This window comes from Onychomys torridus, chromosome 13 (genome assembly GCF_903995425.1).
Source record: "Onychomys torridus chromosome 13, mOncTor1.1, whole genome shotgun sequence".
In the NCBI taxonomy this organism is placed as follows: domain Eukaryota; kingdom Metazoa; phylum Chordata; class Mammalia; order Rodentia; family Cricetidae; genus Onychomys; species Onychomys torridus.
In genome coordinates this window covers 55,599,110-55,609,474 of record NC_050455.1, presented here as the reverse complement: position 1 = coordinate 55,609,474, position 10,365 = coordinate 55,599,110, and the positions used below count along the sequence as shown (strand labels likewise).

Here is a 10,365-nt window from a genome sequence, read left to right as displayed (position 1 = left end):
CGGCGATGGGACAATGGGAAGAGAGCCTCACACGTGTGTCCTGGTGGCCTGACCTTCTGCCTGCTCCTGTCTGCCTCAGTTTTGTGATGGTCAACAGCGTCGCGATGGAAGGGGATGGTTGTAGCATCTGCTCTGAAGCGGAAGCCGAGCTCAAAGAGATTTCTCGTAAACTGAATTGCTCCCGAGAGGTAGGAGACCTCGGAACAGCCTAGGCCTCTGCGCTCATGTCTTCCAAAGGTGTCCCAGTCGTGCACTGCCTGTTAGTCACCCAGCTCCCCTTCCCTTGCCGGTGGGTGACCCTGGGGTTTGCTGGGTTAACAGGGTGACTTCTGACCGGCAGGTGCAGGGATCCAGCCAGTGTGAAGGTGAGCAGCGGTTCCCCTTTTCCGCCCCGGTGCTGCTGCAGGTGAGTAGCGGGAGGGAGCCCAGCCTAGCCAGCCACGCCTCTGAGACCATCACTCATGCCACTTTTATCCTGGACAGCACTACCCGCTCTATCGGGCCAGCGATGCTAATTGTTCTGGTGACGATGCGGCACCTCCAGAGGAGAAGAGTGTCCCCTTTAAGGAGAAATACGATGTTCTTTCTCGGGAGGCCTCACAAAAGGTGTGTGGTGACATGACCTCATGCCAGGGTCACGTGGGGACAGTGGAGTGAACACACAGGGCCTTTGTGGTCACTAGCTGCAGGAAGGGGAGGGCTTTGACACCCTCTCAGATTTCAGCTCAATTGCTTTGTTCCTTTTTTCTTCTTTGGTAGATCCACTATTTCCTAATCTCAATTAAAATTACATTCTTGGCTAATGTTTTTTTGTTTTTGTTTTTTCTTCGAGACAGGGTTTCTCTGTGTAGTTTTGGTGCCTGTCCTGGATCTCGCTCTGTAGACCAGGCTGGCCTGGAATTCACAGAGATCTGCCTGGCTCTGCCTCCCAAGTGCTGAGATTAAAGGTGTGTGCCACCACCACCCAGCCCTTTTTAAAATAAATTATTATTATTAAAAGGTTTTATGTGCACTGATGTTTTGCCTGCATGTGTTTCTGAGTGAGGATGTTGGATCCCTTGGAACTAGAGTTATACAGTCAGTTGTGAGCTGCCATGTGGGTGTTGGGAAATTGAATCTGAAAGAGCAGTCAGTGCTCTTACCTGCTGAGCCATCTCTCCAGCCCCCTCTGCTAATCTTTACATTAAATGTTTTTGTTTTGTTTGGTTTGGGTTTTGGTTTTTGGAGACAGGGTTTCTCTGTGTAGCTTTGAGCCTTTCTTGGAACTTGCTTTGTAGACCAGGCTGGCCTTGAACTCACAAAGATCCATCTGCCTCTGCCTCCCGAGTGCTGGGATTAAAGGCCTGGCTACATTAAATGTTTTAAAATCAACTTAAATGAATTGAGCGTAAATGAAATTTAGAGTCCAATTTAGGGGGATTTAACTAGGAATGTACTTTCTCAAATATGTATATTTAAGAAAAGTACATATAAACTATAGCATCAGTGTATTATACTAATAGAAATATATAAAAATGCAAACATAAATATGAAATGTAAATACAAATTTGCATTTTAAACATACATGTATTTGTGGAAAATATTTATGAGACATATGTATAAAAACCAAGTAATCTATACAGGTCTGTGGTAGGAAGAGTGGTTCTCAGGTTTACTAGGAATAGGGAATCTGAGGAAAAACAAGCCTGCCCTACCTATTCAGGATTATCATTTATTTGAGTGGAATGAGTGGCCCTGGCAAAGCCATGGGGCTATGCTGCCAGTCAGAGCGCTAACTGCCTACCTGCATCTCCTTGGCTGCCAGCTGCTGTGGTGGCTCCAGCCTCGCCTGGTTCTGAGTGGCCACACGCACAGCGCCTGTCAGGTGCTCCATCCTGGAGGAGCCCCCGAGGTGAGCGTCCCATCCTTCAGTTGGAGGAACAGAAACAACCCCAGCTTCATCATGGTAACGTAAACCTTTATTTTTATCTGAAAGCTTTCTGGAGTACTGAAATCAACTATTTAATGGCTGCAATCTGTAGAAACATACAAAAGCCAGAACTACATCGCCCTCTTTGCACTTTTGAGTTGTATACACCACCCGTCTGTAATCACCTGGGGACAAATAGGCAGAGGGACTCTGAGGAGCAGCTGCCAGAATTGTTATCTCGAGAGCAGAGGCAGAGTCCAGCAAGTGCCGGTTTGTTTACAAGGAAAGAGTTGTCAGTGCATTAACAGACTTGGTCATCTCTCATTTTCTAAGTGTGCCAGGCACGTGGTACTACAGAATTTCCAAGTTGGTGAAAGGTGTTGACTCAGTGAAACACCTCCTTTGTAACCATGGGTCCTTGCACCCAGTCTTATGCTACTGTTCTATGTATGGTTCTATCTACAAAAAGGTGGGGGCCCCTTGTGTTTTCAAGTTCAAGTAAGTGAAAATATTTGCTACCTTGATTCCGCCTTGCAAACTGCTTACAATGGGAAGCCTCTGGAGATGCAGGGGCACTTCTGGGTGACAGTGACTGCCCTGTTATCAAGTGGCAGGCAAACTCATGTCCTCTTGTTCCTCTGGGACTGATGTCTCTTGGTCTCCCTCCAGGACTGCCTTGCTGTATGAGGGATACATTTTAATGGAGGGGTCAGCAGACCAGACCTTCTCCCCGGAGCCAGCAGAGCTTTGGCGTCTTTCTTTCGTCAGCACCTGTGTGGCCGGTGGTGACTTGTTTTGCTCGAAGCCCCTTGGTCCTGGGTGAAGAGGGCTCTTCCCTCTCGGCCCCACCAGAGAGAACCTAGAAGACAGACAGCCTCTAAGTGAGGCTGCTGTGCCTGGGACTTAGCCTGAAGCTTACACTTTCTCTATTTCTTCCCCAGGGAAGTCTGACATCCAGAGAGTTTGCTCTCTCCAAGTGCTACCTTCCACTTGAGGACAGGGTGCTGGCCACGTACGGCGCCGCAGGTGGCTTCCTGGCCATCCTCACCTTAATGCACTTTGAACGCCTGCCTTCATCTTTCCTGTTGGGTTGGAAACTGTGCAGAAGGCACACGAGAAGATGAAGAGCCGGTGACTGTCGCATATGGTAATATAAATCAATGCCAAAGACTCAGGACTTCCGGTGGGGCTCCTGTGAGCCACGGAGGAGAGCAAATGTTGGTTGTCCTTACGCACATCATGGGAATTCTGAATCATCAATGCCAGTGACTGCAGAATAAACAGTTGACTGTACTGTTCTCATGCTATAAAAAGGGAGCGTGTACTCTACAACAAATTTGTCTTTTTGTTTTATCAAATATATGTGTCATCAAAGGTTGCATCTGTACAGTATATAAATGTTATGGACACTGTCACTCGCATGCACGACACAGAGCCCTTGCTTCCCCAGGGAAGGGCCCAGCAGCTTCGGTGCACACTTGAGGCTATGTGTGTACCTAAAAGTTGGATTTCTCTGTCCCTCTATGAAGTGGGTCTCAGTTTCATATAGATCATGAAGCTGTATGCTGGAAAGTACAGATTCAATGTGCAGGAACACATTGTGTTTCTCTTGTGTTTCGTGCTAATGGGAACCAGACTTTTAGTTTAATTTTCTCTCTCGAAGACCATGTTGTCACATCTGAATTCAATGCTGTTGATGATTAAAACTTGAAGAAAATGGAGGAGGACATGGATGTTTGAATTTAAAAATAAATGGTGTAATAATTTTGTCAGATAAAGCATATTCTTTTTTCCTAATGGAGTCTATCTTTTTTAATGATCCCATTTTATTTATTTATATGTTTTATTTTGATTGACTCAGGGCTTATGCATGCTAAGCATGTATTCTATCAGAGATATATATTTGACCCCTACAAAACTTTTTTTTTCAGAGCTGAGGACTGAACCCAGGGCCTTGCGCTTGCTAAGCAAGTGCTCTACCACTGAACTAAATCCCCAACCCTCCCTACAAAACTTGTTTTTGTTTGTTTTTTTGTTTTTTGTTTTTTTGAGACAGGGTTTCTCTGTAGCTTTGTAGACCAGGCTGGCCTCGAACTCACAGAGATCCACCTACCTCTGCCTCCCGAGTGCTGGGATTACAGGCTACAAAACTTTTAAATAGTCCTTTAGTAGCAGGGAACTGTTGAGTAATAATGCACAGAGTAGTGCAAAATTTCACTTGTGTGTGTGTGTGTGTGTGTGTGTGTGTGTATGCAAGATTTTCTTCTTTGCTTTGAAAGTGCAGGGGGACTGAAAGTCACTCTCATTTCACGTGTGGGCTCAGCAGTTTTGTGCAATGGTAGAGAATGGCATGGGAGACAGTGACCATGAGCCGAGCCGGGAAATGTGCTGAACTGACTAAGGCTGCCATCCTGTCGTGGAAGAGCATCTCAACCAGGGCGAATCTATGAAGCGTCACACAATGCCGACTTAAGGAATAAACTCAAAACAACAACGAGCAGATGAATAAGTGATGCAGGCTGTCACTCCTCTGCATTTGGACTGATGAAAATTCAACTCTGGACATCTTTACAGAGAACTCTAAGCCTAAGAGAACTATTCCTAAAGCCTCGGCCGTAGATGGAACAGTGCACTGATGCAGCGACCGCTATTTGCTAGGTGTCCTACAGTAACTGGAGTTGCATCTGCCGATCTTGCACATGTGAGGAACAGCCATGAAGTTTGTCTTTAAAACAAAGGCTCTTGTGGGGCATACTGGCTGCAGATTAAGGATTAGCAGTAGAGCGCTTGCCTAGCATGCACGAGGTGCTGGGCCCATCCCTAGCAATGCAGATAGATAGATACTAAGTAAGTAGCTTTGTAGTATTTCATCTTCGGAAGATGCCGTCCTTATTGTCCTCACTGCTCTAACATTGATACCACCTTGCTTTCCTCTGACCACCTGTTTTTTGTACGGTGGGACCGTGTGTAGAACTTAACTAAGGGATGGTAGGCCTGCTCCTACCTCAGGAACCTGAAGGAGTCATCAGAAACATTTCACCTTGGAGAGGGCGCGGGGGCAGCAAGGGGGAGAAAACCCTTGGTACCCTAAAAGAGTAGACTGTAACGTATGCCTTGGAATCGGGTCATCCCAGTGTTCCTGAGGTTCAGAGCAGTAGAAGCAGGTGGCTGCGACAGTTCTAGTGTTGGGATGGCATTGCTGGTAAAGTGGATGATTCTGACGTCAACGACAAACACCAACCTGATAAAAATAGCCTAAGGTGAACAGATTCCACCCGTTCCCCCCGCTGTAAAGCACGCAGCAGGCTGTGTGGGCTGCCAGCTGCTTGGCACAGCTGGGACATATTTCCTTCCAGGTGTGGCCATCACCAAGGCACAGACCTCTACACGGAGGTTTCGTGAGCAGTCATACAAGAGTATTACATTTTGTGGTCTGTACAGTCTAGGAAGGCAACAACAAAAAAAGAAGATAGGAAAGACTCTGCCCAGCTCTCAGGAAGGTGTGGAGGACACCTTTGTTTATAGACAGGATACAATTTGCAGTAGTGAGTGCGGCAGGGTTTCTGCCTCCATGTAAAAGGCTCCAAGAAACACTACTCCAAATGCCCGAGGCTTACAGCCACTGTGGCTGAAAAGAGTTCCTCTTGCTCTGTTGCTGGCTTGGGTCTACTCTATGCCTTGGGCTGATGCAGGTCAGAAGGGGCAGAGCTACCTGCTAGCCTGACGTTTCATAAAGGAAAAACCAGGAAGAGCCGCAGTGCATGGCACTGTGTGGACAGTTTTGTGATCATGCTTAAGAACTTGAAAACAATGTATTTCCCCCATTCACCACGCCGTCTTTATGCCCATCGGCCAAAGAAAAAATAGGTTCCCACTCAGAGACACTTCACTGCAGTATCACCCACGTGAGAGTTGGTAGCTTTGCAGTGATACAAATTGGTGGTGGGAGGCCGGTTAGTCCAGTGAGAAACAGAAGCTACAGAGACCAAACCTGGGGGGGGTCAGAGGTAGCCAAAGGCTTGGTGGTCACACGTAGGCATACCGAGGACAGGACAGGGGGCAGCCCGGTGACACTAAACACTACGCCCTACCATGGCTCGGGGTGGACAGACAGGCAGGCTAGGGAGATACACACCGCCTCAGGGGGGTGGCCAAGAGGGAGGAGAGGCGGCAGTGAGGGGGAGGGGTGGGCAGCCCTCACAAGAGTTCATACTGCTTGAGGTGCATCCTCTGGATGATGTCACGACAATCGTTGAACACTCTGCGGATGTTCTCTGTGTCCACGGCGCAGGTGAAGTGAGGGTAGCAGTAATGTTTGCCATCGCCCGTGGCTGTGCTGATCCTCTGTAAAAAGAATGTTGCGCTCAGGATGACAGGGCCCAGTGCAAGCCAACGGGAGGACAGCTTAGAGGACACACTATGTAGGGACTAGGGAGGACTCGGGCTGACCGGCTTTCACAAACACAAGCGTGTCCCAGGAGAGAGTTAAACTTCCCTCAGCTTCAGGCACTGAATCGGAGCTGAGACAGGCTTTGGAGAGAGCAAGGCAGGCTAGAGTGGAGATTTCCAGCATGTCTATGTTGCCCTGGTGGACTGAACTGCTAGTGGAAATACATTGCACCTGTATATGTGGCAGCTACTACAACTAGTGCAGGCCACTGGGGTCGGGGGCAGGAGCTGATCTCCGACTCAGTTTTAATTGTTTTGTGGAAGGGTCTTGCTCTATTGCCCACACCAACCTTGAACTCCAGAGCTGTAGCCATCCCCCTGCCTCACCACACAACCCCTATGCCCCTGTGCCACCTGACGCAACTAATGTATTTAAGTCTCCACATGTGATGGGGCTGCATCTTGGTTATACTTCTGCATTCCCTGGCCATCCTGGGCTGTTCTGTGATTTTGAGGCCAGCCTGAGCTACACATACTCGTGTCTCAAAAAAAAAAAAAAAAAAAAAAAAAAAAAAAAAAAAAAAAAAAAAATCAAGGACTGGGATAGAGCTCAGTGGTATAATGCTTGCCTAGCATATATAAGGTCCTGGAAAAAAAAATAAACCAAAAACAGTGTACAACAAACACAGCAAATTGAGAGACGGGGAAGGGCAAGTTCACTTCCATGTCAGCCTGCTGGTGCTTTTGGATGGAGGAAACAGAATACCAAGGTTTGACTGTGTGCACTTTAGACTCTGCAGAAGGACTTGCTACTGTTTGGAAGACACATGAAAACAGCGTGTAGCCCTGTCACCTGGCTCCTCTTTTCCAGGTGTGCTGGAACCTCTCTGGAACCAACTGGGTGAGAGAGCTAACCTCTCTCAAGCCAGTGTGCTCAAGCAGGAGAGGCTAACTGCTTCTCTCTCAGCTCAGGATTTGGGGAAATAGTGGGATCTCGAAGGGATAATTAGCAAACCTCAGAGAGCAAGGTAACTGTACGGTGGTAGACCACAGAAGGGCAACAGAATTGCTTACCAAAAACAGATCTCGGATAAAGAACTTGGCTCTGGTGACTTTGGGATCTTCTCCCGCATCTGGTGTTGCTGTTGAAATTAAAAATGAAATTTCATTTAACTGACAGAAAGCAAAGATATAGTAGTATGTCAATGCACAATCAACTACACAGGGCTGTGTATGTTCATGGTATTAACATACATATATGACAGGGCAAAAATTAAATGTAATGTTCCTTTCCTTCTCTCAAAGCGTTTTAATTCTCATAGAGTTCTGAGAAAACATAAATAATCTTCTGGTCTGAATGCCGTGTATATTAGCCTCATACTGTCTTCTTCATCAAGTGGGATGACCCCATTACAGGGGTTCTGCTGTGAGGAGTGGGATACAGCACTCATATAAAAGAAACCCGAAAGAGCTTGTTCGTGTCTTCCACTGGTTAAAGACACTGAACCCAGTGAAGAGAGAGTTGGCCCCACCAGACTCCAAATCTGCTGGTGCCTTGCTTCTGGATTTCTTGGCCTCCAGAACACTTTTGTTGTTTATAAATCACCCTGCCTAAGGAATTTTGTTATAGCAACCCAAGCAGACATACTGTGGAACAGTCTTTGTACACAGTAAATATGTATTGCTGTCATTGTAAATAAAAAATGCTGATTGCCTGATAGCTGGGCAGGAAGAGATTGGGCGAGACAGCCTGACACAGAGAGAATGCTGGGAAGGAGAAGGGCGAAGTGAGGAGTCGCCAGCCAGATGCAGAGGGAGCAGGAGATGAACGTGCCAAGTTAATAAAGGTACCACCACGTGGCAGAGAATAAATAAGGGATATGGGTTAACTTAAAATATAAGAGCTAGTTAGGAATAAGCCTGAGCTATTGGCCGAGCATTTATAATTGATATAAGCCTCAGTGTGTTTATTTGAGAGCAGCTGTGGGACAGGAAAACTCAGCCAACACAGACAGGTTAGGGCAAGGACTACCTGCTCAAGAAAGCATCTAACTGAATCCTGACAAGCTGAGCCCCCTCCATCTTCCACTTCCTCTTCCAAGCTATGGCAGAGAGGAAGGCTGTGCTGACTGGGATGCGCTCGGCTTTTTAAAATCAGTCTTGTAGGAAGACTCTCTTCTAGCTACTGCAGAGTCAGGTTGGGGGCTCTGGGAAGTCCCCTGCAGCAGACAGACCCTCTGGCTATCAACCCAAGTATGTGCTGGAACCTCAGGGTCTGGTGATGTCTCCATCTCTAGAGATACTCTGATCATTCATCTGCTGGGAACTGGGAACTGGTTTTATGGAGGGATAAATTAAAGATCCTAAACTGTACATATTTCAAATGTACACTTTGATACATTTTGACATGGATTGGCTTATCAAATTATTACTATGAACAAAATAATGAGTGATCAAACTAACCATGTATCCAACACCATGGGAAGTGCCCTCTCTTCCCTCTGTACCCCATTCTTCCCATTCCCAATCAAACAAGTATGATTCTGGTACTACAGTTTCCACATTTCCTATACTTTAAAACACAGCCTGAAGTCTTCTTGGCTTAGATTCTTTCATTCTGTGTAATTCCTGATAATTTCACCCATGCTGCGTGAATCTACACTTTCTTGCTTTTCTTCCTGTCTAAGTCAGACTTGAGGATCACCAAGCTGGATGGTGAGTCCAGGCTACCAGCAGTCATGACCCATGCCAGGGAGGGATGGGTGCCCTGGGAGTCACAGACAGACTGGACACATGGTACCAGGTGAGTACCAGTCATTGGGCTGGTGCTGTGGCTGGAACCAAGGTCCCTTCAGCTGCCACAATGAATCACTTTGGTGTTCCTTTGCTGGGAAGCTCTACCTCCTCATAGGTGCCACTGGGGCTGGTGCTCTGTGATAGAGCATAAGGGTGTGTTTGTGATTTAGAAAGATGGCTGTGCCAGAACTGAAGTGCTTAGGGAAGGCAAATAAACACTCAAGCACATGTACACACACACACACATACACACACACACACACACACACACACACACACACACACACACACACACATCGCCACTGAGGCTAAGCCGGAAACTGAGTCACTGAAAGGAGAGGAGTGAGGTCAGGACCACATCTGGAGAGGATGCTTGGAGAAGGCTCCACAGAACTCAGCTGTTGGTTGGACTAGGAGTCAGTGAGAGACAGATGGCATCCTGGGAAGATGGAGAAGCCAGCCACAGCAACTGAAGCCACACCTGGACAGCTTTTCCAAGAGCCCTGGCTCAGCCTGGGACAGAACTAGCCAGACTGTGAGGTGAGATCTGAGTATGCTCTGCCCGCAAAAGGGCCTATGTGGTGGTGCACTTCTTTAATCCCAGTACTGAGGAGACAGAGGCAGGCAGGTGTGTGTGCATGCGTGCATGTGTAATTGTGTGTGTGTGTGTGTGTGTGTGTGTGTGTGTGTGTGTGTGTCCTTGAGTTCAAGGACAGACTGGTTTACATAGTAACCAACCACATAAAACAGAAACCAAGTGGCAGCAGCCAGGGCTGGTTACAAATGTAACAGCACATGCTCTGGGCGCACAGGCAGCTGGAGTTTACAACAAAGGAGAGGCTGTTCCTTAGAACAGGAGAGCTGAACCCTAGGCCTTTTCCCGGCACCTGATTCTCACAGGGAATGGTCCTGTGATGCTCAGGATTTTCCTACGAATGCACTAAAGCCAGGCCTTCGGGATGGTGGGTGGAGGGGACAAAGGGGACACAAAGGGCTAAGAAGTCCGAGGTTCCTCTGTCCTCCATAGTGGTAAGTACTGTGGACTCTAGAAGCACTCCCTTTCCCTTGGCTTTATTTAGCTCGTGGGCTCACATTTTTAGAAGTGATCTTACTTTTCCTTTAGCAAATCGCTCCTAGAAACGCCCAGTGGCTTAACACACACCAAAAACTAAGGGCAAGTGGGACATGGATGACAAGCTCTGGTTTACCTTCCTCACCTTAGCACTGGACTCTCCATCTCAGGAGGCTGGTGTAGCTGGCCACCCAGTGGG

At 47.5% G+C, this 10,365-nt stretch overlaps 2 protein-coding genes across 3 annotated transcripts in view; one reads left to right on the top strand and one right to left on the bottom strand.

Annotated features, from left to right (window-relative positions):
* The first annotated feature begins 5 nt into the window (after nucleotides 1-5).
* On the top strand, nucleotides 6-3,630 carry Mppe1 (metallophosphoesterase 1). Its single transcript, XM_036204490.1, has 5 exons — nucleotides 6-188; nucleotides 341-406; nucleotides 484-606; nucleotides 1,805-1,945; nucleotides 2,851-3,630. Exons 1-5 carry the CDS (start codon nucleotides 6-8, stop codon nucleotides 3,031-3,033), a joined length of 696 nt encoding a protein of 231 aa, XP_036060383.1. The 3' UTR covers nucleotides 3,034-3,630.
* A 1,769-nt stretch (nucleotides 3,631-5,399) lies between these two features.
* The window catches only part of Gnal (G protein subunit alpha L), a 132,515-nt gene continuing 127,549 nt past the window's right edge, over nucleotides 5,400-10,365 (bottom strand). For both annotated transcript variants that reach the window (XM_036204635.1, XM_036204636.1), the window contains exons 11-12: nucleotides 7,373-7,440; nucleotides 5,400-6,253 (exon numbers count right to left, since the gene is read on the bottom strand). In XM_036204635.1, coding sequence (XP_036060528.1) covers nucleotides 6,107-6,253; nucleotides 7,373-7,440 — 215 coding nt within the window. In that variant the 3' untranslated portion in view covers nucleotides 5,400-6,106. The remainder of the gene's footprint in view (nucleotides 6,254-7,372; nucleotides 7,441-10,365) is intronic.

Bases quoted from the DNA above. Each gene is read 5' to 3' on its own strand.
- Mppe1 (XM_036204490.1), top strand. From the start codon at position 6: ATGGGACAATGGGAAGAGAGCCTCACACGTGTGTCCTGGTGGCCTGAC. The intron at 607-1,804 runs GTGTGTGGTGAC...CTTGGCTGCCAG, and splicing joins CTCGGGAGGCCTCACAAAAG to CTGCTGTGGTGGCTCCAGCC. The intron at 1,946-2,850 runs GTAACGTAAACC...TTTCTTCCCCAG, and splicing joins ACAACCCCAGCTTCATCATG to GGAAGTCTGACATCCAGAGA.